Source organism: the organism of the source record quoted next, unplaced genomic scaffold (genome assembly GCF_019419815.1).
Source record: "Pyrus x bretschneideri cultivar Hongxiangsu unplaced genomic scaffold, Pyrus_bretschneideri_v1 Contig45, whole genome shotgun sequence".
Taxonomy (NCBI): Eukaryota; Viridiplantae; Streptophyta; class Magnoliopsida; order Rosales; family Rosaceae; genus Pyrus; species Pyrus x bretschneideri.
Window position 1 is genome coordinate 3,790,159 of NW_025999779.1, and position 27,906 is coordinate 3,818,064.

The 27,906-nt window shown below is 35.9% G+C and overlaps 2 protein-coding genes and 1 non-coding gene across 3 annotated transcripts; all 3 read left to right on the forward strand.

The window, feature by feature from the left end:
- The first annotated feature begins 3,809 nt into the window (after nt 1-3,809).
- On the forward strand, nt 3,810-3,883 carry TRNAR-UCG. Its single transcript has one exon. It is a non-coding gene; the product is annotated as a tRNA-Arg (tRNA).
- A 1,113-nt stretch (nt 3,884-4,996) lies between these two features.
- LOC103963541 (UDP-glucuronic acid decarboxylase 1) lies at nt 4,997-8,529 on the forward strand. The gene is made up of 7 exons (XM_009376367.3): nt 4,997-5,891; nt 6,035-6,182; nt 6,299-6,378; nt 7,283-7,366; nt 7,492-7,566; nt 7,792-7,884; nt 8,115-8,529. Exons 1-7 carry the CDS (start codon nt 5,280-5,282, stop codon nt 8,322-8,324), a joined length of 1,302 nt encoding a protein of 433 aa, XP_009374642.2. The 5' UTR covers nt 4,997-5,279; the 3' UTR covers nt 8,325-8,529.
- Nucleotides 8,530-15,194: 6,665 nt separating this feature from the next.
- LOC103963579 (protein SODIUM POTASSIUM ROOT DEFECTIVE 1-like) lies at nt 15,195-16,958 on the forward strand. Its single transcript, XM_009376414.3, has 3 exons — nt 15,195-16,127; nt 16,314-16,389; nt 16,719-16,958. Exons 1-3 carry the CDS (start codon nt 15,477-15,479, stop codon nt 16,895-16,897), a joined length of 906 nt encoding a protein of 301 aa, XP_009374689.2. The 5' UTR covers nt 15,195-15,476; the 3' UTR covers nt 16,898-16,958.
- Nucleotides 16,959-27,906: the final 10,948 nt, after the last annotated feature.

Here is a 27,906-nt window from a genome sequence, read left to right on the forward strand (position 1 = left end):
AAAATCCGGCCAAACTTGCAACTCACGATCCCGGCGTCCAAAACCTTCAAACGAACCACCCCGAGCTTCCTAAGGACCTCACCAAGCTTCCTATAAACCTGAAATTCCCAAAAACGCACGATTTTACGTGTGCATAAACAGTGACTAATTCAGAGATCTCAAGTTCGACGTGAAAGCAAAGGTTTCCTTACCTGAAATGGGTATGGTTGAACTCATATGGACCTCACGAACACAAACATATGGTTTTCTTCCTCAATCCGTAACATTTTCAAGTGATTTGGTTCTTGTCCGTACGTAAATGATGAAGAAGAGGGAGAGAGAGATATGGGACAGGGGAAGGTGATAAGAATGAGTGTGGGTGTGTGTGTGTGATCCAAAAGTAGCCAACCAAATCCCCAAAACAACCACACAACGAAACAAAATCACTAGGGGCAAAATCGTCATTTTACCCCTACGGTACGAAAAATGCGGGACGGGCTGTCACAATTAAACATGCCAATATATTAGACATATTTTATTGTTATTATATATTAGGCAATGAATTTATAACAAATGTTTTTTTAGTAAAATTATTAATATTCTCCCTTATAATTTGCATGGCATTAATTGTGTACATTAAACATTCAAACAAGGGTATTTTAGGCATTTAAAAAATTTTAAATTTATTAAGTCAAACATAATTAATGAATTTGCTGATGGGGAATCTAGTGAATGAAATTTATTTGAGAAAAAAACTTATGTCGGATTTTATATGAAGAAAATTAAATTTTAAAGGCTAAAGTTATATTTTCAGTTAATTAAATAAATAAAAGGTATGTTGCAATGGCCAAATGATACATGTTATTCACCACAGAAAATTATATGAAGGTATTTGGACAAAATTGTTTGATGAAAAAAATGAAGGAGATAGATGTCGACCCAATTAAAGTCTAAGTAAAAGATGATATACTATGACATTTTTCAAGCACTGTACGTAAACCACACATGCGTACTATTAACAGATCGAGACACGACCAGCTCAATATCCAGGTGTCAAAATTTGTGACGTTCAAAATGGGCATTCCATACAGTTGACACTGCTAACGACGTGTTTGACTTTTGATAGCTGCTATATTAAGCTAGACAAAAATTATATTATATTATAAATTTGCATGTTGTATAAATAAAAATAATCACCTTTAACAAAAATAAAAAATAAAAAAAATCACCATTTGCAGTAACCTAGCTAATGGGCAATGTAACTAATACGATAAATTTTGTAGAATTTAGTTACATATTTGACTTTTGATACCGAATATATACTTGACTTTTGAAACCAAATATCCTATTTTTTCTTCTTTATGTAATTTCCTGTTCTTGATTTCACGAATGAGCAAGAATAGGAAAATTCTGTAATACTATTTAATTGAAGGAAAAAAAAAAATCGGTATAATTTAATTTAAACTTTGTTGTAACGCAATAACGTCTAAATATAATATCTACATTTTCTCATTAATCCACAAGATGCATATAAAACCAATTACAAAATGTTTGATTAGTTTATTATGCATCAAAGAATATTAAAGATTGCTGGCTCAACAACTTAATCAGTTTCACTTTCTTTAAGATCTTGATGAATTGTTTTGAAAGCTGAGTTTTCCCCTTCAGCCTTTCTTCGAAGGTTTACAACTTTACACCCTCCCTTGGACACCGTACACGTAAATCAAAGGTGTATGGTACTGAAATTTGTGATGATTTATTTATTTATTTATTTTTTCTTTTTCAGATTGATGGCGATGCGAAGTTGAAATATTTGATGTGCGCTTGTAATAATGGCATTTCACACTAAAAATGACTTTCAGTGCCCACCAATTTAGTTTCTCAATCAAGCTACTCATATAATATTATATATCGCTATAAGGAAAGATAGCAATCACTACAAGTAAATGGTAGCAAAAGGTTTTGACTCTAGTCGTCACTTTCGATATAGGTTTGAAGTTGCAAGGCGTGAAAGTTGTCGAATTGTTCTGGTTCGGATTAGCCAATACGGTACTAAGGGTTTAGGTGGCCGGGTTTGGACCATAGCTCTCTTCGGGATGCCGGGAGGAGGTGGAGGGTAGCACTGTCTTGTCATTTTAGTTTCAAATCTATGTATGAAAGGATGGAGCTATTTGATTTGTTGTACTCACTTCAATTGGTTTTCTGAACTCATGGTGGTGATTAGGTGATTCGGTTAGGCCATGAGTATTGTACTCCCTATCACAATATGAGTTTGACGTTTTTGTTCTCATATGATCTCCGTGTAATACAAAATCTAGCCATGCTCTATTAATCCTTGTAATCTTGCGGTTCTTGATGAACTTGACTTTCAACGAAGTGTTGGCATCCACACATTGCTTTGCAATTGATCATGCTTTATTTTAATTTTTTTAATTTCGTTCGCATGAATCCTTTTCGAGATAATTTTGTTTTATTTTTTTATGAGTATGTATCTGTAATGTCTTTTATTCAAAAAATGGAGTGCCGCCACCCCCCATTGATTTTCCTTAACCAATAATCATCATAAATATCAGTCGAATAATAAAGGGTGTATCAGACATGTCATCTTCCCTTGAAGTAAGCTTACTAGCTAGCTAATCAATTTGAGGGTTGAGCCTGACCATTTGGATTTACCTTGACGTATCTGAAGCACTCGGACGGTGCCTACCCTTCATTCTCCAGTTATGAAGTGAACCCTTGTATGCATCTTGCTCTCAAATGCGATTCAAATAATTGAAAAGAAAATTTTGTGTTGCTCTATCCAACGTTGAATTTTAGAGCTCACCGTTGATAAACAGGATAATATATGGGATCCACGTGTAGATCTTTGCGTGGGCACAAAACTTTCTACAATGAGAAACCTAATCTAGCTAGTTTCTAAACCTTTTTTATTTTTTATTTTTTAAAGAAAGGGGATAGCTGGTGGCTTCATCAGAACAATCCATCATTTCAGGGCCGAGAAAACTCATAGAGGCATTTCAGCCTCCCCTGGCTACTATCGTGCGATTCACTAGCGCCATGAATCGAATTCAGAACTTGCCGTGTGGAATACAGGTCTGAAATTCATTCCCAACTACTGAGCCACCCCGTGATAGTTGCTCGTTTCTAAATCATTATATATATATATATATATATATATATGAGAACCAGATGCAATATCAGCAGAGCAGATACATAATAATGGCTCTGTTGGCCTTTGGGATATATCTCCTTCTCAAAGCAGAAAGTCATGTCATATGAAAAGGAACTCGCGAAAAGAATTTTTATGAGTCCTCATCACATACTTGTAAAATTTTCCCAAGTCGAGTATATATATATGTGCACATGCAATTAAATTGCTTGGCAAGTGGGTAAACCCTAGAGTTTCAAAGAGGCATGATTTTGACATTTTATCAATAAAGGCAAAAAATTTGATGTATGAAAATTCTAATTGACATTTTATCAAATTTATCATTTTAGAAATTCGAACTAAAAACCTTTAACATACAAGTGGAAAGAAATACCACTAAAGAACATGTCACGCACTAAAAAACATGTGAAATCTCTAGCAGCAAGCTATTGTTATGAACTCTCCCATTAAAAAAATTAATTTAACATTGTATGAGTCATTGACCAGCATATAAAAAAATTAAACTGATTAAAAAAAATAATAAACTTGATCTTAATCATTTAGAAGAAATACTGATAACTTACAATTTCTTGAACACAAGATATATTATCCAAAGAAAAAATATATTTTTTTTTTAAGTCATGATATTATCACAATTGAAGAGGCAAAGGACTCACAAGTTGACCGCATAGCGCAGTGGATTAGCGCGTTTGACTTCGGATCAAAAGGTCGTGGGTTCGACTCCCACTGTGGTCGCAAATGTTGTCTTTTTATTTTTAATCTTTTTTTTAACTTTCTTTTTGGGCTCCAATTTAGAGTCCATTTTTTACAATGGGCCTTTTATGTGGAGTATATCCTGTCCACTCTGGTAGGCCCAAAGTTGGCCCGGTTTTTGGTTTAGGAGAAGTTTGGTGAAACTCTGGGTAGCATCGGGAAGCCTGCATTCGGATTAGCACACATTATATTTTGGGATGAACAATTCAAATACATCTCTCACAATCTTCTCAAATCTCAAATATACAACCCACTCCTCGCCTATTTGCACCAATTTCTAATGATATACACAACAATCTACCACTTAACATGAAATTAATAACTCAAATTAAGTTAACATAAATATGTACCTTTTGTCACATTATTATTAAGAAATATAATCTCGTCGCTTAACACTGACACGTTTTATAATTTGGTTGAATTAATATATGGGGTGCTATTGGTTACATCACATGTTAGGGTTTGATTAAAACATGTCACGTCTTTTTTGTCTATAAATAAAGCCAGCACCTAAAATGATGAAGCTTTCAACGTATCAAGAATGCCCCTTCTCTAAGTCTATAATCACATGCAATTATTATTATTATTTCAAAATATAGCTGATTAATTCATTAATTTATGACAAAAGATAACTGAAATAAATGTATGACACTACAATTTGAGGCTAACAATATCACGTGAGGTTAAAATCACACTCCTACTTTGCACACAATAATATGTTTCAAAATATATCTGATTAATGCGCTAATTTATGGGTTCGGATTTAATTTTGCGTAGTAAACCGTGTTACATATATTTAATTTAACTATTAAATTTAATTATTACAACCACAATGATGAAAATGTGTTGAGTTCTTACGTAACGACATGAGTTCAAATTCTGTCGATAACTAATTTGACAAAATTTATCTTTTGACCAAAAAAAAAAAAAAAACACAAACTAAGGATCTTCCAATTTTAATCACAATTCAATCCCACTCAGTGGTATGTAAAATTGCTGATTTATAATCAAAGAACAGTTCCACGACACCGTCACATGACTCGCATCCTCGTTGTCGTTGGTACCATATTTCCCCCACACACCAACTGCCACCCGCGCGTTTCATCACTATAGTCTGGGTCCATTCAAATTGCAAATCCCTTCCTAATTACTCAAAGCAGCCCCCTCCAAAATCTCATCACATATTTCTCCGTTCCTCCATCTCTCCATCACCATAACCACCTCTTCTCAAACACACAGACCTTCCATACTTCCAATCAAATCACGCACACTCTCTCCCCCACTAACCCTTTTCGCCTGAACCAGAAAGTCTCTGCCTTTCTCCCTAAACAAGCACCAGAAGAAGGGAGAGAGAGCAAATCTCAATCCCCATATTCCAATGATGAAGCAACTGCACAAGCAATCAAGCTTGAACCACCGACGGGACGAAGAGATCCCATCGACCCTCAGCTCCCCCTACTCCACCAAAGCTCCCAAGCACCCCCGATCCCTCCCCAGATCCATCAACTACCTCTTCAAGGAGCAGCGCCTCCTCTTCATCCTCGTCGGCATTCTCATCGGCTCCACCTTCTTCATCCTCCAGCCCACCCTCTCCCGCCTCGGCCCCTCCGATCCCAACTCCGCCGCCACCTCCGTCTCCAAAACCTTCTCCACCGCCCACGACCTCGTCTCCAAGCCCACCCATGCCAAGGTCGGTCGCGTCCCTGTTGCGCTCGGCCAGCGGAGGCTGCGAATCGTCGTCACCGGCGGAGCTGGGTTCGTCGGGTCCCACCTCGTTGATAAGCTCATTGACAGAGGTAATGATGTCATTGTGATTGATAATTTCTTCACCGGGAGGAAGGACAATCTGGTGCACCATTTCGGGAACCCGAGGTTCGAGCTCATTAGGCACGACGTCGTCGAGCCGATTCTGCTGGAGGTGGATCAGATCTACCATTTGGCTTGCCCTGCCTCCCCTGTTCATTACAAGTATAACCCAGTCAAGACAATCATATCCTTTTCAATCAATTATTATACTTTTTTCCTAGTTTTCGCAGTTTTTATTGAATTCAGGCATTTGGGCGGTTGTTTTTTGCTTCATTTTTTGGGTTGAATTATGAAAGTTTAGTTTTTGAGGTCCTTGACTGTGATTACAAGACCAATGTGATGGGTACTCTTAATATGTTGGGACTTGCCAAGCGAATCGGGGCGCGGTTTCTGCTCACTAGTACGAGTGAAGTCTATGGGGACCCTCTGGAGCATCCTCAGAAGGAAACTTACTGGGGAAACGTAAATCCTATAGGTGCGTTGGTTGTTATTCTTGCATTTTCTTCTTCTTTTATATCTTAGATGTCTTCGTCTACAATGCATTTTTGTTGTTTAATGTGTTTACGCGTGTGTGCGTTCGAAAATGAATAGGTGAGAGGAGTTGCTATGATGAAGGAAAGAGGACAGCAGAGACGTTGGCAATGGATTATCATCGAGGTGCCGATGTTGAGGTGACTGAAAGTTTGATTCTGGTGCTCAGTTGTAAATGAACTATTGGAATCCATAATTTGATGCGCAGATCTTTTGGCGTCCAGATGTAGAATGTTAATGTCATTTTCACATTTTAGTAGAATTATATAGGATTTTATATCAATATCTCCAATCTGGTATTCCACGACCATTTAATTCTTGAGAAACTGCATGCTTTTGTCAATTTACTAACTTACTGGTGCCCTTCACCTACCCCTCCCCCCACCCCCCCCCCCCCCCCCCCCCCCCCCCCCCCCCCCCCCCCCCCCCCCCCCCCCCCCCCCCCCCCCCCCCCCCCCCCCCCCCTCTCTTTCTCTCCTTTTTTCCTGTTGCATCGGGAGTTTTCATGGTGACATTGCACTGTGGGTGATCTAGTCTGTTCTTTTAAATTCATTTCACGTATTCTACTTTATACATATTCTTTCCCTTGGAAAACTATTCTGTTCTATACTTTAGTTGTCATTTTAAATGTTGATTCGGTGGACTTTTAAATATGCCATAGTTTTAAAGCTACCAAAGACTGCACATACATTAAGGGTTGCAAGTTGTCAAAGTATTACTTGGGCTTTCCTTTTTCGGTAGCTTGAACTATATGGTAATGCCAACTTGAAGCTTAGCCAAGTGAATTTATTTATTTGGGCTTTCCATGTATGGTTGTTTTGAGCTTTCTGGTAATTCAAATTTTTACCCTGCACCAGTTGCACTTTTACTTGATCCTTGACCGAAGTATACAAGTCGTCTTTCCATTTCTTAACCTTGTCTCATCCAAATCCTTTTCTATCCTGCAGAAGTTGTAACTAATGTGGTTGAAAGTAAGATAGGATTTGCCTTGGCTCGTTTACCATGATTGACTTGTCAAGCTCACATAAAGCTTTCTGTTTTCAGGTTCGCATTGCTCGAATTTTCAACACGTATGGGCCACGTATGTGTTTAGATGATGGGCGTGTGGTTAGCAATTTTGTTGCACAGGTTAATACTACCCTTTCCTTTCAAAGTGATTTGAATCTCTTCAATTAATAACTCATGAATACTAAAAGTTTTGCAATGTGATTCTCATTGTTGTGTTATTCCAACGACATTGGCGGTCTGTGCAGGCTATCCGCAAACAACCATTGACTGTGTACGGTGATGGTAAACAAACACGAAGCTTTCAATATGTCTCCGATTTGGTATGCCGGACTTTCTATATCATTATAGTTCTTTCGTTGCAACTTTTGCTCATGCCATATTACTGATGCATATTCTTCATGTTTGCCACTTTTTTATTTTTGTACTTTGAAATGTGTACATTGTGTGGCTGAAACAATAGATCTCATGATCACCGGGAAATTCTAGAAGCAGTTTAATTTTAGGACATGGCAGATGATCTTATAGAACACTTTTTGCAATGACAGGTCAATGGACTGATGGCATTGATGGACGGAGAACATGTGGGACCTTTCAACCTGGGTAATCCAGGGGAGTTCACCATGCTTGAGCTTGCTGAGGTTTGTCTTAAACCTCGTTTCCGTAAATTTAATATTTTTCATGTACCATTTAGACTTCAGAAAATGCTATAAGATGCTTGGGCCCTAATTCTTTTGAAGCACTTTTAGCATTTTGCTTTCTTTTATCCTTGTTTGTTACAAGATTTGGTATTCTAAGTAATTTTTATGCCCACAACAGTGAGAGATTCTACTATGGCACTCTCAAATTTTCTGTTGTTCCTGATGAACAGGTTGTCAAAGATACAATTGATTCAAGTGCGACAATAGAATTTAGACCAAATACTGCTGATGATCCACACAAGAGGAAGCCCGATATTAGCAAAGCCAAGGAGCTATTGAACTGGGAGCCGAAAGTCCCGCTGAGGGAAGGACTGCCTCTAATGGTGAGTGATTTCCAGAATCGCATTTTAAATGAAGATGAAGGAAAAGGGATTAACTAAGAATGAGGAGAACCAGTATGTATAGTGTGAAGCACGACTGTATCAAATCGATTCGTTTATTATTGTCATCCTCGGTTCACATTTACCTGGCAATTCAAGCAAAATGCCACTTTAGGAAATGTATCTATTTAACGACCGTGCTTGATCTGTGGAGAGTCTGCAGTCACTAGATTTTGATGAAATATTTTTACCACATTTTCTGGCACACAGTGTGGTGGTGGAAGGGTGCATCTTCTCTTGTTCTTTTTAACTGTTTTTGGTATCTTGAAAGGAGAGTGAATTCTGCCTGCAGAAAAGCCTAATACTGATCCAAGTATTGGTAGCTTGAATTCTTTCTGGTGTTATATGAGGCCCAATAGGTATTCCATAACATTTTTAAAACCGAAGAACAGAGAAAATGGAAGGGTTTTGCCTCGACCACCCTTCCTTGATCGGTGCTTGCCCCTCCCTTGTCATCACCGTGAATCCTCTTTGTCAGTTCCTTTCAACTTTGGTCGAAGCTCGATTGAGGATGGGAAGGGGGTGACCGGAATTGAGCAAAAGGGGACATCGGAGTGGGGAAGGTGGAGGCTCGCTGGCTCCGCAGTCCTCTCTCTTTGATTTTTCCTTTTTCGTTTGGAAACCGTTATTGGCAATCTTAAAATCTCAATTCACACTCCTATATTTCTGATTTATGTATTTTAATTCTTTTAATTTGATTTCCGATTTTGCCCTTGTATTATTTTTAATGTGCCTAGAATTTTGAAAACCTCATTAAGGATAATTTTAATGACTAAAATAAATTGGTGGAAATGCTTGGATTTTGAGCATGTTTTTCTTTTTTTTTGAAAGCCTAATTAATCTTTCATTTGGAATTGATTTTGCTGACGAAAAAAATTGGAGGGATTTCTAGTGGATTTGTTTTCTTTCCAGATTTCCTATGAAACAAATAGCATAGCAAATGTCACAAATAACATCTTTCTTCCTTCTTTTCAACAAAATAAAATTGTTGAGGCAACACGTAATCCTTCTAAAATATGACATAATAGTTGTGTGGTTATCACAGTTCATATCTTGAACGTCATAACAAGGAATAATCTCATGTTCTTTTTCTAGAATTTTAACCAACATAGCATCCAAACATATATGTATCAGCAATTGCCCTCCGCATCTCAAACCAAGCCTGAAGCTTGTTTCCATTTCCTTGATAATCAAACTCTAATCTTCAATTGCCTCCACATCTCAATCAAGCACACAAATATGTATTAGCAAAGTGCATAACCTGTATATCATAATAAAATATACCAAAACAATTAGAAAACATATATAAGTACGTCCTATATAGTCTATTTGCAGACTTTAGTTGTTACGCATGCAAGAGAAATTTCAGTTGAGGGAACACAAACTAATTTCAAGTCCCAACCTAGATGAATGTGATTTAAAGAGTAATTATAAAAAAAGAACGCACAAGTATGTCTCTGTTCAAAATCTACAATCATACCACAGAACTCATGCAGCTCTCTCGTTGAGTTCGTAGGTTCGACGGTTGTGGCCAACACTGTTACAAATGCTACATTTTCGGGAGTTCTCAACTATCTTAAACGACGAAGGCTCATGCTGTGTGAAGTTAGATTCCTTTCTCTTCTTCGACTTTGATGAACGACCTTGAATAGTAGGCTCAAGAATTAAAGGAAGAGAAGAAATTGGGATAGCTACCTTTTGGTACCTTCTTTTTCAAAAAATGGGCATTTTTTTCGTATTTCAATTTAAAATCTACCAGAAGATCACTTATTTCATCTTTATCACCATCCAAGTTAACATCACAAACATCACTAAACAATCTTGTATCAATCCTCCATTGCTCATGTACGTCCTTCAATTGCAATTCACTTCTCACTTCTCTGATCATGTGTGCACAAGGAAGGCCCATTGTTTTTTTTTTTTTAAAATGGCCTTTATATCTAGATAAAACATCAGTGGATTTTGCTAATTCATATTGCTTATGTAACTCATCCAGTGCAAACATAGATACATGAGTAACATGTTCTTTAAAGAAGGGAATTCAAAGTCTATGTGACACACGAATCTTCTCACTTGAGAGTCAAACTTTGATTTCTTGAAATTGATTTCTTAACCCAATCATCTTTGTTTTCAAAATGAGACTTACAATTTGTAAGGATATTTTTCTCAATATGCCAGACACATAAAATATTTGTAGTTCTAGGGAAGACAATTTCTATCACTTTCATCAACGCCAATTCCCTATCTGATATAATAGGCACTGGATGATTATCAATTCCCACGAGTTTACTAAACATTGTCAGTGCCCATACACAATCCTCTTCCTCGTCCTTTTGCAAAAAGGCAAAACAAGAATAAAATGATGTGTTGCAACTTGAGACCCCAATGATATCCAACAATGGCATCTTCTACTTATTAGTCTTATAGGTGCAATCCATCACAAAAACATTTGAGTAGCTCTTAGTCAGTGCAATTGAAATGGGATGGGCAAAGAACAAATGAGTCAAATGACCATTCTGATCATGCTCAATGTATAAGTGAAACCACCTTGACCAAGTTCGTCCAACAAGGCTTGAACAACCATACGTCCTCCTACACTCTGCTTCATAATCTTATACCTTTTATTATCGACACTTTGAGAAATTTCTTAAAGATTAGGATTACTTTGACGAAATGAATAAAGAATCTGGTGAGGTGGTATACTAGCCATGGTCATTTGTTTAATGCGCAAGATTTCGTCTTCTAAAAACTGACGACAATAGGGATGCCCATACATGTCAGCTGAAGGATCATGGTTATGTGACAAATTTTTTATGTCCACCTTCCAAAATCCTTCTTGTTTCTTCTTTCCCCAAATTTCAAAGGACAATTTATCAATCGAGATGCTGTTTTCCTTTTCTTGTCCTCGAACGAAAGATTGGTAATTCGATAATTACCACCTCTATCATAACCAATGATAACATATTTATCAGCCTTCGATGTCCGAATAACAGTTGCATACCCTTGCTTTCATGCAATTTCACGAACAATACCAAGGGTGTCTTCGCGACTTTGAAAGTTCTTTTCAGTCAAAGAGCATTGTGTCATGTTCACTGATCTCTATTTGACTCCCTAGATAAAAATAAACTTAGTTTTATAGCATGTGAACCATTCATTTCAACATAATATATTGTAACTTACTAACAATGGAAGCTATCATACTAGTTAATAAAACAAAAGAAGTTGGTCGAATGAGAAGTCAATTAAAAAGGGGGTGGAACTCATTACATGAAAAGCAAATCAGGGTAAAAAAAACAAGCATTCAAAGGGCAGCAACAAAAAAACTTATTCATGAAATTGCATTGCACCAACAAATAAATTTGTCTACCGGAAAACCCTAATTCTAATCCATGAAATTGAGATTGAAATACAAATATGTTCAAACTCATAATGAAACACTTATAATACTAAAAATAAGTAAATGAGTAAATAAAAAGAACAAAAAGTCATGAGAAGACATACCATGAAAATTTGATTCAAGAGAGTTAGAAGGATGACTCATGTCTAACATTTCTTCCATTTCACCATTGTAAATTTTGTCAAAACTTTCCAGTAGTATCGGGTCCATATATGGTTGTTCATCCATGAATTACCCAAAAAAAAAAAAATGAAGAATTTTGCTCAGACCAAGAGGAAAAAAGTCTGAGCACGAAGAATTGGTTGACTTGATAAAGTAGCCACCGATTCTATATGGAGCTAGAGTCTTTTGCATATATGCTCAGACTCAAGAGTAAAAGATTACTTGCTTCTAGAGCACAAAAGGTCTTTACAACTCCCCATAACTATTTACCCATATTTATGTCATCATACTTCATGAGGTTTTCAAGATTGTAGACTTTAAAAGTAATATAGGGGTAAAATAGGAAATCACATAATAGCTTGAGATTTTGGAAGTGTCAATAATAGCTCTCTTTTGTTTGCCTTTTAGTGTATTTGTCAATGTTTTGGGTGTTCAGAACGAATACCATAATTATAAAAGTTTGGCAATTAGGTGTTAAATTTAGAGTTTCGATAAATTACAATACAATCAAGTCCACACCCGTCACTAATGTCGGACAACGGCTTCGGCTTCAGGTTGCACTGTATTTAACAGAAGATTCTGTTGTGTCACTGAATCTGTACAACTATTGTGCTTGTATTTCTCATCACATAAGATGTATAGCCATTGAGATATATTCATCCATTGACACAATTTTCTCCGCTTTTGGAATTGGGTATGAACGAAAAGGGGTGATAATTATTTTACTTGTTAAGCAAGAATGAGTAAAATCCATCAACTTCAAATCATTTTTATATACGCAAACCCTTTTTATCCCAACAGCTTGGCTCTGCCGACCTAAAATCCAAGAAAGTTTTGTTTATTTTTTGCCTTTTCCTTTTGAATTTGTTGGTAAAAGTTTGGAATTTGGGATTAATGTCATATGCCATAATGCCATGCATGGTTTGGGTTCTTAGTCCCTCCCTGGGAAGTGGGACCATCTCGTCTAAAAGTAATGAAAAAGCTCTCCTCTCACTTACAGCACACATCTATATATAATTTTCTAATAAAGTTTTGACCCAACTTAAAAGCTAAAAAGAAGAAAGACAACCTTCTAAACAACCCCACCATTTTCCACCTCCATGCAATACAATGTGCCGTTTCTCATAACATCCTTATTTTTCTTCTTAAAAAGGTCCTCCATGTCTTTTGTCTTTTGACAGAGTCTATAACTACAAGAATGATTTACATAAAACGAGCTCATCGTTGCCATGACATTTTGATCAAGTAATACATTGTTATGTTGAGATAAAATTAATCATATCAATGCAATATTAGACTGAGATGCTATGATAACGGTGAACTCATTCTATGTAAGTTGTCTCCTAAACTATAGCTTATGGATAAGGGGACTGAATTAGGTTGGCAGGGGATAAAAAGAAGAAAATGAAAGGAGTTAAATGAATCATGATAGCCATTTATATAAGCATCTGATCCCATAAGGCTTTGAGAAGTAGAAATATCACTGAGAATGAGTGATTTTGAGTCTCATCCATCCACAGGAAAGAAAGAAAATTTTCAAAATGAGAGTTTTAATAAAACACTTCTGGTACTGTTCATTTTTAATGAAAAACCTTATTTTTACCTTTCCCTAGTACTATTCACTACATTTTTATTTGTCATTTTTCATTAAAATTAAATTTCTTTTGAATTTTTTGTTAATGTTTCTTTTATTTATTTGCAAACTTATATGCTGGCGGCATTTATTCTAAAGGAATCTAAATAATTGCATGATAAATATCATCTGGAAAGCTTTCCTTTCATATTTTTGTTCCGTTGCTGGTGTGGTGTGATTAGCTTCTTAGGAAAGTTTTTGTAGGGCCTTCTTTAATTCTTCAAACCTTTATTTTTCTCTTTTCAGTTTTCTTTTTAGTTTTAATTTCAATATAATTTCAGTTTTCACTTAAAAAGAAAATTTCTTGACCTCAGGTACAAAGAGAAATGCTTTTAGTCAACTGAATTACTTATAAGCTCCTTGCAATTTCAATATGATTTGAACCCACAACATATACCAGAGGATACCAAGTTGCTCTGAGTGACTGTCCTGCCGCATGTTATAATATGGAGAGAGATACATGATTGATGTATCACAAAGTTAAAGGAGAATATTTGTAAGGGCAATTAGTTGGATAGACCAATTTTTGACATCTGGTTGCAGAAGTGATCAATTTTTATAATATGATCGCTATATTATCTTTATGTGATTATTATGTTATTGATATATGATTAACATATCATCATTACTAAAATCTAACCATTTATACAATTAAACGTCAAAAACTAATTATTTCAGCTAATTATCCTATTCATAAATTAATACGCATGTTACAACATAAGTGAATTTGTAACATCCGAGTGACCGTCACACTGAAACTGAGGAAGCCGTTGGTCTGTCTCTTCTGATCAATTGTTTGTTTTCATTTCAAAAACAAAACATATGGGGGACAAGTTGCTGCCAAGCGTGTGAATAAGTAGTGAAAATAAATTTGTAGGGCATGCATGCCCCAGCAGGCCAACAGTTTATCAGACTATACAATAAATTAGTTCTAGCAGGAATCAATTTCATATTAAATTCACTTTCCAATATTTTATAAATCTTAAGGTTAAAGCATCCAAAGGAAATTGTCACGGGGTCGTCCACACTTATCAAGTTAATGTTATGATATTTAGCTCTGTAATTACACTAACAAATGCCCTAATTAAATATCTATTTATCTTGGTCCTAGTGCACCATCTGCAATATCTGATGCTCTCATGATCCAGCCCTTAATTACTTGAAAAAAGAAAAAAAAATGATACCAAATGAAGGAGTACCAAAAATATAATAATATTGCAAATACAAGTTATACAAGTACCTATGTATGGCACACCGACACTCCTACATTAATTTATCTAACTGCACAAAGACTACCACTTAATGATATGGTGTAGTAGTATATCCCTATTCATTTTTAAGCGAGGTCTTAAGTTTGATTTTTGCTAAAGGTGAATTTGAACAAAATTATTATTAGCCGATTGTGAAACTTAGCCCACTCCTCTACTCTCTTAGTACAGATAATATAATTTGTTAAAAAAAAAAAAAAAACTACATAGAGACTAACTCGAAAGGGAGTCGAGAAGAGCAAGAGATCGTTTTATTTGAAGGACCGCCATATTTGATTATCGACTCGTTATTAGAGGATATAAGTTAATTTATATTTTGGTGCAGACACTTTTTTTTCTTTCATCTGGTTGAAATTATTGGTAAAATTTTATTGAGACCCAAATAAAAACACCCTATCTTCTTTGATCTATTTATTTGTATCATTTGTATCACTAATTGTGTTTTACACAATTAAATCATTTTTCAAACTAGCAAAAAAATCATTTTTTTTTTAACTTGCTTGGAATCTAAAACCATATTATGTTTTATCTCCTCCCTTTATCTCCAAGAGGAAGCTTCAAGCTCAAAAGCAGAAATTAAACTACCTACCTTCTTTTCTAAACCTACCTCTCTCTCTCTCTCTCTCTCTCACTTCCCCCTTTATGCAGATCCTCTAAAGCACTGGTTCCCACATTGTGTTATCATATCAAATATGAAGATGAAAGGCATAGACATATTCTGTGCATCCCAAGCTTCAACAGCCATATGCATGAACATGGATCATCAAGCATCCTCCTCCGTCGTACAACTCGGCGGCCGAGCCCTCGACCGCCACAACCCCATCATCCAAGATGCAAGAAGAAGCACAAGCTCCAGAACCCTTCCCATTGCTCCATGCTCTTCCCAATCCCCCATCAACCCCAAGGCCTACCACCAACTCCCAAAGAGCAAGAAAAAAGCAACCTCCTCATCACTTAGACCAAGTACCAAGAGCTCCTCAAAAGAAAATGATCAGAAGAGGAAGAGTACTAGTAATATTTTTCATGGAAAGTTGGATGAAAATGTTAAGAAGTTTTCTTCTGTTCTAAGTGAGAGTGTTGTTAGGAAGAGCTCTGCCAACCCTATCGATCTTATTACTCCTCCTGGCTCCTCCAGATACCTTTTGAGTGATACTGTGATCTTTGATGGGTTATCGGATTACGATCCGGTTTTGGCATTGGTTCCGGTTGGGCAGAAAAAGAATGCAGTGAAAATAATCACAGAAAATAAATCTACTACTTCTTCAATTGGCTCTTCTTCCTCATCTCTGACAAAATACTCAAAACCACCAACGCCACCACCACTGCCATCGCCTTCCAACCAGGTTTGTCGAAAATTTTCTGTTTTTCTTGCTCAGATTGTTAGTTTATATGCATAGAGGTAACATTAAAGAATGTTAAGGGTTCAAATTTGGTTTCAATTGTTGAGAGTATGAATCCCAGGTCGGAGAATAATCAAAGCCTTGAGTAATTGTTTAAATGATTACTTATATAATGATCTTCTTTTGCAGGTTGTTGTATTGATGGTGTCCCTTCACTGCAAAGGGTGTGTAGGAAAACTGAGAAAACATCTATCCAGAATGGAAGGTAATTTGTTTAGCTCTTTAAAGCTGAAACATTTTTACTAGATTGCATCATTCCAGGAAAGTGAATTCCGCACCCATTCCCTTCTTCTCATGCACACGGCACACCCATGTCTATTTCTGATCTTTGTATTGAAATAAATCAAACAAGAATTAAGAAACAATAATGAATTGAAGTGTGCAGAGAGAAAAAAAAGTTTGCGGAAATCATTTCTCTTTCTCAATTACAATAACATCTCATTCAATATAGCTAACATCTACTTATGGTAATTTTAATTTTATCAATGAATGTATAAACTTAACTCAATATTTGTGTTTCATTTATGTGGGCAGGGGTGACATCATTCAACATAGACTTTACAGCAAAGAAGGTGACAGTCACTGGAGATGTAACCCCATCGAGTGTCCTTGCCAGTGTCTCAAAGGTGAAGAACGCTCAGTTTTGGCCTACTGTGTCATCAGCATCACCTGCCTCTCCACCTTGTCCTACCAAACTAGAGGCCAAGAAATAATTTAACAGGTAACTGAAGAGAGAGAGAGAGAGAGAGAGAGAGAGAGAGAGAGAGAGAGAGAGAGAAGAAAAAACCAAAAACTGGCAAGATGTTTTAGTTGTATGGTTTGGATGTGAATTAATTAATTATTTAAATATTTGTGTAAATGCACTATTAGCATGAGTGAGTGGAGGAACCAGATTCTGTATTGCTTGGAAGGAACTAGCTAGGAAGAAGTTGAGTGAGTAGTAGAAGAATCAAGATTAGAACCCACCTTATCATATTCTTCACTTTTTGTAGTTTGCTTTTTGTTTGGGACCTTTGTTATCTCTTACTTATAAGAAAATGTGGAGAGCAACTTTCTGATCACGGGAATGTCATTGAAGTTGTATTCAAACTAATTGTACATTGTTATGTGAAAAAGTTAAAATGCATACCAGTAGGGTAACTAATTTAAAATACAGACACTGTGACAATCTCATTGTAAGTAAATGTCTCTTGTCTATTAGAATACCCAACAAATTAATATCTATATGTGGCCACCATTCTATTCTGTTTTATCAAGTCCCTTCGTTTAATACTGCCATGCCCTTGTGCTTCCTAAAAAGCTATTTTGTTTCTTTTTTTTTGTTTTTAACCACAGTTCGTGCTAGTTAAATAGTGCTTAGGAAACTGTAAAATTCTGATTGTTGGGTTGCTGGCTCAAGGACCATATTCTTGGTTCTTGGTGTTTCAGATTAAAATGAGACATCCGCAGCCAGGTAAAACCAACTACTCGTTGCTTTTTAGACCGCCATTTTGAAGCTGTAAAGACCAGTAATCTGGTAAAAATAATAGGGGTGTGATATCCATACACCTCTTTTTACTTCTCACACATCCTTAAAATTTTCGGTCGTCGGATTGAATGAATTGAAGACGATCAAATGACAGAAATTAACAAGGGGTGTGTGAGAAGTAAAAAGGGTGTGTGGATAGCACATCCCAAATAATAAAGCAGGCACCCGTTTTCATTGAAACATGTTACCAAATGACTTTTTCTGTTAGAAAAGAAGTAAACAGCATAGCTAAATGGGTCTTTATTTGTATTACACAACTCCTACATCAAACACAGTTTTGAAGGCCAATAATCACTATGCTAGAAAGAGGCTTGGTATTTTCTGGTCATGAAAAACTAGAAGGCCCCCTCTAGAGGAAAGATATTTACTTGTGTCCGGCCGCCTTTATATGACAGAGTGCAGTGCTTGATACGGCGGACGGATATAAGCATTTCTCGCAATTGTGGAACCAATGGATTGAACTTGACTCGTAAAAGAAACATGGACGTGGACGTGGCAGAAATAAATGTCCGAGAGCGTCCAAGAGTAACTTATGTCATTCAGTGCTACCAACTTACCATTCTAAATGAGTTTTCAGTCAAATGATCCAAAGTAAAGGTAAAAACAATAATAATGAGAACTTGGAAAACTTGATGGAGTGAATAGAGATATAGGGTTGGTTTGACATTGCTGTGCTTTGAAAAAAAAACTGTTTCTGCTGTGCTGTATTGATATATTTACTTGATAGCTGATACGAACTTTACTGCCAACAAAAAATTCTAGCTTGATATGTGATATGTCCAATCAAATGACATCGTGCCAAATCATATAACAACCAGTATGCACTATGCAGTATTGTTGTAGGGTTAAATTTTATTTCCAAAGGCTCTCAATAACTTAAAAATCAGATGCCACAAACTATTGCACTTGACAATAATTAGGCCGTGCAATCTTTACAATGGGATAATCGATATGTTATGTGGTGTTACCCTTACACAAAAAAATTTCTCTTACTAAACACACTTTGCTTTACATGTTTGGTTATTCACGGAAACTAATTTGAGTTATTTAGAGGGAACTCAAAAGCTTTCGTTTGCGACAAGATAGTAACACTCATTTTTCATCTCTTGTTTTTTTTTTCTTGATCTGCTCTTATTTATGTTAGTCAAAGATGAGAAAAAAAAAATTGTTAAAGGCACTCCAAAAATCTCATTCTACACTCCAAATTTTTTATATTTGAAAATAAAAATACACTTGTGAGAAATGTAGAATATAATTTTTGAAGTGCTAATAATACTTCAAAAAAAAAAAAAATAGTGGAATGTAAAGAAAAGGGAAATGTGAAAAATCATTCCTTTTTGTGCATTCAATGCACAATTTCAGTGGCTTCTCTTTGCTGTGATTGGTAAAAAGTTAGAAACTAAGAGGAGAGAGAGAAAAAGAAAAAAAAGAAAAAAAAAGTATAATGCTCACTTGTGATTGGTAGGAGTTATGGCCATATTGTACCATGTGCATGACAGATTCTTTCACGGAGTCTCATATAGCGCTTAGAGCATTTTCAATGGCCTCCGTGAATTAACTCAGAACTAGAATTTAGGGAGGGTTTGTACTAAAAAAAAACAAAAGAAAAGAATTTAGGGAGGGTTTGGAAAAATCCATCTCCAATCACACTCACTGTCATGCTCGTAGGTTAGCAAAACAGCTAATAAGAGCTCCTAATTTTTGAGAGTGAGAAAGAAGGTCACTCAATTACCAGTGTCCTAAATTAGCATTAATTACTAATATTATAATATCAAGAACAAATATATATATAAAATTCTATAACGACCCGTTCTAGATTTTATGGTTTTTATTTTAAAGCATGAAATTACAAAAATGCCCTTCAAGGCCAAACGTTGACTTTTGTTGACCACCTTGTCATGTCATGTAAGATCTGTTTGCTTAGTATATCCTGGTAGCACTTGTCACTACAAACATGTGGGCTCAAGTGGAATCGAATTTGAAGTTACGATGAACGTTTTATGGAACTATGAAGTCAATGAGCAAAATAGTCAATTCACTATTCTAGATATTAGGGGTTAGATACTTTTATTATTTTAATAATCTTCTATCAAGTGGGGCCCACAACCCACTTCTCCTTCCTCCCTGTGTCATCCCCTCTGCTAATATCTGGGACTTTCTTGAAATCTTTCCCCCATCTCCCTGTCATTCTCTTCTTCTTTCTGAGCTCTCATCCCTCAGGCCTCATCTCTTCCCTCTCAGTCATCTTTCTCTCTCTCTCTCTCTCTCTCTCTCTCTCCCCCTTAGCTCTCTTTCTCTCACCTCTCTCTGTCACTCCCTTCATCTCTTTGAACACATATAGACAAGCAACAGCGACGACACCACTTTCACTACCATCGTGGCTTACACTTCGGCAACCCCACCACCACTTGGACCACCACACCATGACCCCATAACGATTGAGACTTCTCCTCCTCTCTCTTATTGCATTGTACACAGAGTTTCCTGACGAGTTTTCGTCATCTTTGACCATGGTGAGGCTTGAACTTTCCTAAAGTTTGGTAGATCGTGTCTAGGGTTACGTTTAGGATATTTTAAAGTTTTTTGGGTGTGTTTGGATGTAGTTATAACACAAAGAAGACTTCCCCAGATTCCGGCGAAGGAACCCGAGACTTGCTGGCCGTTTTCTGGCCAACTCTGGCTACGACTGGCCACGGGATAGGTATAATACTCTTCCTTGTTTCTTGAGCTTCAAATTAGTATATTGAATGACTAGTTTTAGTTAGGTTTTAGGGATGATCAGAGTTTGGGAAGCTCCGGCTCTTTTCTTCGTGGAGTCCGGCCGACCCACGGCTTGAAGCCGAGTCGACCCGATCTGCAACCTTAAACCCGTCCTAAACCCTTGGCCCATTAACCCAGCAGGCCCAACCCAACAACCCAGAACCCAGATCCAACCCAGATCCGACTTGACCCAAATCCAAGCGCAGTCTTATGGTCCTCGCGTGGGCAATGCCATGGCTGCCGTGTGGAGCACATGTGCCTCCCGCTGTCGTCCACAGTGGCGACCACTGCAGCGCCGACGAATTTTCTGGCCAACTTTTTGGCCACTCAACTTGGCGCCTAGGGGAACTCGAGGTCTCTCCTTAGGTTTTTCGACGTGCCGAATCCGAATCTGTTGTCCATTTTCCCAAATTCGACTATTTTAGTGGAGTTTTACTAAATGGTCTCAAATTATGTTTAGGTGCGTTGGTGGGAGTCGACACCATCCTTTCTAGTTTGAGTGATTCCTCGGCAATGGAATATTGTGAGTGGACCCCTCCTTAACTTGCATGTTTTTATAAAATATTAGGTTTGCATTCATGAAAAGCATAATTTCATGATTTGACGTTTTATGTATTATTAACGATTTATCGAAATTGCGTTTTATGAAAGGTTATGAATTATCGGATTTTCATAAATGAAATTCTATGGATTACGAATATGATTTATTTTACGGACTCATGAATATGAATAATCATGGATTGATGAGATGAGACTTTAAGCTTTTGAGCTACGGATTTGATATGAGATTTTAGAGAGATGTTTTTGGTGCTTATCTAGTGGGTTATCATACAGCACATCCACACAACACGAGTATGTAGAGTTTATGGCCAAAGGACATAGTGGAGGATATTTATGCCATACCCCCAGCTTCACTGGCGAAACCAGTGTCGGTGTGAGATGTTATATGTATATGTTTCTTCTCTAGTGTAACCTAGAGTCGTACAACTTCACCTTTGGGTGATGAACTTTATATTTCTTCTTTGGCGTAACCCAGAGTTGTACAGCTTCACCTTCAGGTGATGGACCCATTGCATATATATATATATATATATATATATCTTATATCTCTTCTCTAGCGTAACCTAGAGTCGTACAATTTCACCTTTGGGTGATGGACCATGATTTCTTCACAGGCGTAACCCAGTGTTGTACAACTTCACCTTTGGTGATGGTTATGCCTTCGGGCCACTATGATAACCCTTGGTGAATACGTCATTGATGAGATTTATGGATTTGCCTCAGGCGGCGATATCACATTTATTGAGCATTGTTCTATACGTACGTGTTTTACAAATGTTTTCATGGCATGCTAGAGTTTTCAGTGAACCTATTATGTAGTATTATATGTGTTTTCAAAACCGGGGGTTAGTATGTTCATAAAGAAAATGGTTTTCTTATTATTATTACTATTATTATAAACTTTGGTCCATTCACCCTTTTGGTTTTTGTGCCCCCTTCAAGAGTTATAATTGAGGTATCTGATCCCGGCATCAGGGCATTTCCGCACAGGTATCCTCGAGTCTTCTCAATGTAGGTCCCATTCCCTTGTTCATATCTTTTTATAATAATTCCTTCTTATTATTCTTAATTATTTGTATGCTTTGAACACGATTCGGCATTAGTGTATTTCTTTCTAATGACATATTTTATTGGTGTGTATGTTTAAAATGGCTTCATCACCCTTGGGTATCGGTCAGCACGGGGTATTTGTGAATATCGAGGTTGGGGCTTGTCAAATTTTGTTGATTCATATGTATTATAACTGTCTAAATTAAATAGTATAATTTGAATAGATATCATAATTTGAGATGCTTACTTTGGAACTGATATGAACAACCTTGGCTAACTTTGAAATATTTATTTGGGAGACTTTGGATGCGGTCTCTAGTTGTTAATATTTTTTGATTGAAATCTTGTTGATTTTCAGTTTTTTTTATCGAAGTATTTGATATTAATGCAATAATGTATTTCTATATAGATTATTATATTTTATAATTAAAAATTAAAATTTGTAGTTGTTTATATTATTAAGATTTTAAATAAAAACCATAATTATTGAAAGTATTAATAAATAAATTATATTCTCCAATATATTGTACATATATATAAACATGGTTACATTCATCAAAATTAACGAAAAAATTATACCAAAACATGGGTACATTCTTCAAAATCACATAAAAATAATAGATATAAAGTTTAATAACATTAGTATATTTCTTCTATTAAACTTGATATTGATACATTCTCAAATCAACTAAAAAGAATGTACCCATATAAGTTTGAAAAATGGTTTATAAAAAAAATTGAATGGATTTTTTTAATAAAAATTGAGTACATTTTATATTGAAAAATGGTACTTTTTTTTTTTTTTTTTTTTGTTGAACAAACGATATTATCTATATTAAGGGAAGGGTGTGGGCTTAGCCTCGCAATGAGCTATTAATAATGTGGTTTAAATTCACCTTTGGCAAGAATCAAACCTAAGACCTCTCACTTCTAAGTGAAGAGGAATACCACTAGACTGTAGTACTAAGTGGCCGTGTATTTAAAATGAGTAAGGTTAAGATTAAAAGTATTGAAAAATTATATGAATGGGTACATTCAAGAATAAAAATTTGAAAACATTTTTGTAAAAAATTAATGAGCATAAATTATTTTAATTTTTTTCATTGTGGAAATGTTTTGAATTAAAAATTAATGGGAGCTTTATATATAGAGACAAAAAAATTCACTATATTTCAAGAAACTCCACTAGCTTTTAAACATGTCAAGGAGAGACAAAAACATAAAAACAAACTAAAGCTCAACCCAAAAACATGGAAACAATGTTTTAAAATACCAATCATACCCTTAAGGCTTTAGAGCTATTAATAAACTTATTCTTCACAACTCCAACAAAATTAATATGTGTCATAACATAACCCAACCTCGACAATTTTTGCAGAATCAGTTCAACCCGTCCTCAACCATTTATGCATAATTAGTTCAACCCGTCTTCGACAATTTATGCATAATCAGTTAAATCCGTCATCGACCATTTTTGCCATTTTTGCATAATCAGTTCCCCGTCCTCGACTATTTTTGCAGAATTAGTTCAACCTGTCCTCGATCATTTCTGCAGAATCAATTCAACCCGTCATCGATTATTTTTACAGAATCAGTTCAACTCATTAAACTTGTCCTCGACCATTGATGAAAAATTAGTTCAAACCGTTTTCGACCATTTTTTGCAGAATAGGTTAAACCCATCATCGACCATTTTTTGCAAAATCAGTTTCAAATAATTTGACCCTAATAAAAGTTAACTCAATAACACAGCTGTTCTAATTTAGGTAAATAGTGAACAAAGTGAGATCCTTAAATCTAAAGTAGAAGTCTCGTTCCATCATAAAAACCTTACAAAAAGAACAATAAATGCTATCTTAATTTTTCCAGTACCATGAACAACAAAAATGAACAGGAGGAAAATACAAAAATTAGTCATTTTTCCATTAAGTTGTAAAATAATAATAATATTGTTTGATTTGGTTTACCAGGTCAGAGTAGGTGACAAAGAAATGTACTTAAAATGAGTTTGCAATATTCATAAGCATAGATACTTTGCATCCATTAAGGGACAAAAACATTTCAATTTTTTTTCATATTTCATATTCTAACTGGCATAGCAATGTAGGATTACACTTGAATACAAAGCTACTGACCTTGGAGACGATGGTGATCTTGCGCCCATGCAAATTGGAATCCTATATTGCTATGCAAATTGGAATCTGATAGTAATTTCCTATATTGCTATGCAAATGTTATTCTCGAGCTCATGCTTGAGGGTGATAGTAATTTCTAGATCATTTTTTACTGAAGCTTGTTCGTTCAACTTTCTCTCTGTAATCGAACAAACAACAACGAATCGTCAACAAAAAACTCCATGATTAAGAGAAAATCAACCAAAAATTTAAAAATTTCATATCAAAACCTGCAGTGAGCTTCAAAATCACAAAGCTTACCATAACGATCAAATTGGGAGGACGTCAAGAGTAGGAGAAAGTCTTTGGAGTTCCTGAAACTGATTTGGAGAGGGACTTTAGTTAATTTGGAGAGATGACGGTGAGGATGTAAGAATTGAGGTTGAGAAGGTGACGAAGGAAAATCAGGTCAATTTTTTGAAGAGAGAGAAATAAGGGAGCAACATATGAATTGAGATAGAACTGTGAAAAGATTTCACCACTGTAAAAGGGTATTTTCATAAGAAAAACTCCACATAAAAAAAAGCCACTAATGTCATCTTCCACATTTAATAACTTTTGTCTCTTCTAGAAATGTTTAAAAAGTGTTGTCACAATATATAATTAAGTATTAAAAGTATATGCTATATGTAATTTTTTCAAAATTAATTAGGAATTTAATTAAGGTGTAAATATTAAAATCCTAAATCAATTATTAATTCTTAAAAAATTTATGTAACTAACATTTAAATTATTTAATACGTTAATGTTATAGAGACTTCAATCAAAATCTAAAAACTAATAACACCTGAGTCAATAAACATTATTAGTTAGAAACCAAATACTAATTTTTCCCATTTATCTTGTGAATGGTGTCTTTTTAATGGGTGCGTTAGTGGGTGAGGGAGATAAGGAATTGAATTAGTCCTAGTTGGAAGTTGAGTTTTATTAGGAGACAACTGATGTGATCTTGTGGTATTCATCTTTAATTATAAATGAGAAGTCTTAGACTCGAATATCGTGAATGGCGAATTCAATACCAAATTAGGTTGCCTAATATGTGGTTTAGCCAAACTTCTCATCCCCTTAATATAAAATATATCGTTGTACTAAAAAAAAAAAAAACTTTCCCTTAACACCCACATACGTATACAATAACAAACATCCAAATCACAAATAATAGATAGACGCCAACAACAGCACCATTGTTATTAATTAGCTCTCGGACAACACAAACAAATACACTTCATATATATTTATACTCTTTTACTTTTCTCTCTAGCCTAAGCCGTTTACTTTCAAGCATTTTATTACTTTCAAGCTTTCGAGATTCAATGCAAGTAAAGGGCCAATAAGGACAAGACTGAAGCTCCGACCAGAGATCCAACGGCGTTCATGTTACTTCCATTAGGTACTGGAGCAGAAGCATCGGAGGCGGGAGTTGCAGCGGGGCTGGCAGCTGCAGCCTTTAGAGGTGCAGCGGCCATAGCTGCGGACATGCAAACAGCAACCACGAGGACAATCAAGGCAATCTTCTTCATGGCCATTTTGTGGGCGGCGTGTAGTCGGTCGATGTATCGAAAACACGCCTTGCGATTGGAATGTTAGTAGGTTTGTAGAAGTCTGTAGCTGTCCCGAGGAAGATAGGAGGGCAGAGGGAGGTAAATATAGCTTTCTATGGAGGAGGTTTTGTTATTTTAGGTATGAAATTGTTGGATTTTGTGTGAGGTTTGGAAGGGTTAGTACGTACGTGTATCATTTTGCATGAACAACGCCTACATGCATAGGTATAACAAACTAACAAATTAAGTAATGAATGCCAAGATTATAGCAAACTAACAAATTAATGTACGCATTAATGAAATTTCTCAAAGACAACTCTACCATTCCTTCTCTCCCTATCTTCTCCATTCTTTGTCCTCGCGAAACTAATCAGCCTAATTTTGCGTCGTTCACAGTTCACTTTCTCGTCTCCAGCTAGCTCTCTGCCTCCAAGCTTGTAGACAAAGCAGCATAAATCTCTTGTATTATAATAACGGCTGCAAAGGTCGAATCTGATATTCTCGACGCAAACTATGCATTTGTAGCCTTCAAATCTCCAATCCCCTTTGTACCAGAAGGGATTGATTTCAGTCATTTGTTTAATTTAAATTGGAACGATGGATGTAAGGTGATGGGGGCAAGGCAGAGATCGGTGTTGGGATAGAAGGTTCTACATTTTTTTTCTGGGTATTTATGAAATTTAATGGTGGTGTTGTGTGAGTGTGGGGGAGGAAAGGTTGTCGTTGCTGGAGAAGGAATCAGGGATGGGCAAACAATTTCTTCTTGTTTTATTTATTTATTTATTTATTTTTTTAACTTTTTTATAATTTTTAAATAAATTAAAAGATTAAAACTCATAAGAAAGTAACTAGCTGGGAATCGATGGTTGTGTTAAAATGTACACACCCTAATGTACAGTTAGGTGGTGTTTGTGCAAATTTCTGTAATAATTATTTAGAATTTGAGTTAAATGTACTACTATTTTGTTAAATTATAAAACTAATAGTATACCTAATATTATGTCAACTTCAATCATTTTACATAGTCGAAGTACTTGTAATAAAAGTTTATCAAACACTCCGCCAATGTTTTTTTTTTTTTTTTGGTTAATAGTACTTTTAAAATTGTAGTTTATCAAACACTTAGATGCTTTATTTCATAGTTAAAAAAAAAATTAAAAAAAATAAAATAAAATAAAAAAAGCACAGGAACCCCAAACTAGGCCTAAAGGTGACATTAGATTTCACCCCAGAAAAGAAATGGTAGCATGGATGTCTAGCAATATGAACATAGACCAAATACACAACTTTGCAGAAAAGGTAACAAAGAATCGGCCAAAATTATACATTTCAAGTAGTAGAGATGTAGGACTAGTGGATTTGAACAAAGAAAAAAAATGAAGGGGTGGCATTGGATTTGAACAAAAACAAAAAGGGGTGGCATTTGATTTGCTACCAGAAATTGGGGTTGCCTTACGAAACCTTGCCCTATGAAAACAAATTTGTCAGTTAACAAACATTTACTCTACGAAACAGCCAGTTTGTTGGGCGATGGTCAACATTTAGGGTTTACTGAAAATTTTTAGGAGACAGAACAATGTGGTAGGGCAAGAATGAATCCATTGGGCAAGGTTTTGGGGCCCAGAGAAAAATTGGCATGAAATGCATTGAGGCTTGCGGGACGAAACCATGGTTCGTCGGCTAAGTACTTTTTGCCCAACAGACAGTTTCGTTGACTAACAACTTCTGTTCGTTGAGCAAAGGACCAAGCTGACGTATTAAAAAACGACTGGAAATGCTTTTACTCGACGGCATCGGAGCGGTTGCCCGACGAGTACTTTCGTCGGGCAAATCCTAATTCACCATTTAGGTATGTGCCTTCTTCTTTCTCCCCATTTTCCCTTTTTCTACACCCCCTCTCACTGCATCACTCTCTTACACACACCCTCCATCTCTTCCTCTCCCAATTAATGGAAGGTTAGTTTATTTTGATTTGTTGATTAATTTTGTCTTCGAGGTGTGATTAATTAATTTTGATTTATGTGGGTTTGTGATTGGATTGGAAATAAATTAAAGGAAATGTATGTATGTGTATCCTAATTATAAATATGTTTGAATTTGTTTAATTG

Bases quoted from the DNA above. Each gene is read 5' to 3' on its own strand.
- LOC103963541 (XM_009376367.3), top strand. From the start codon at position 5,280: ATGATGAAGCAACTGCACAAGCAATCAAGCTTGAACCACCGACGGGAC. The intron at 6,183-6,298 runs GTGCGTTGGTTG...GAAAATGAATAG, and splicing joins GGGAAACGTAAATCCTATAG to GTGAGAGGAGTTGCTATGAT. The intron at 7,567-7,791 runs GTATGCCGGACT...TTGCAATGACAG, and splicing joins TTCAATATGTCTCCGATTTG to GTCAATGGACTGATGGCATT.
- LOC103963579 (XM_009376414.3), top strand. From the start codon at position 15,477: ATGAAGATGAAAGGCATAGACATATTCTGTGCATCCCAAGCTTCAACA. The intron at 16,128-16,313 runs GTTTGTCGAAAA...CTTCTTTTGCAG, and splicing joins TGCCATCGCCTTCCAACCAG to GTTGTTGTATTGATGGTGTC. The intron at 16,390-16,718 runs GTAATTTGTTTA...TTATGTGGGCAG, and splicing joins ACATCTATCCAGAATGGAAG to GGGTGACATCATTCAACATA.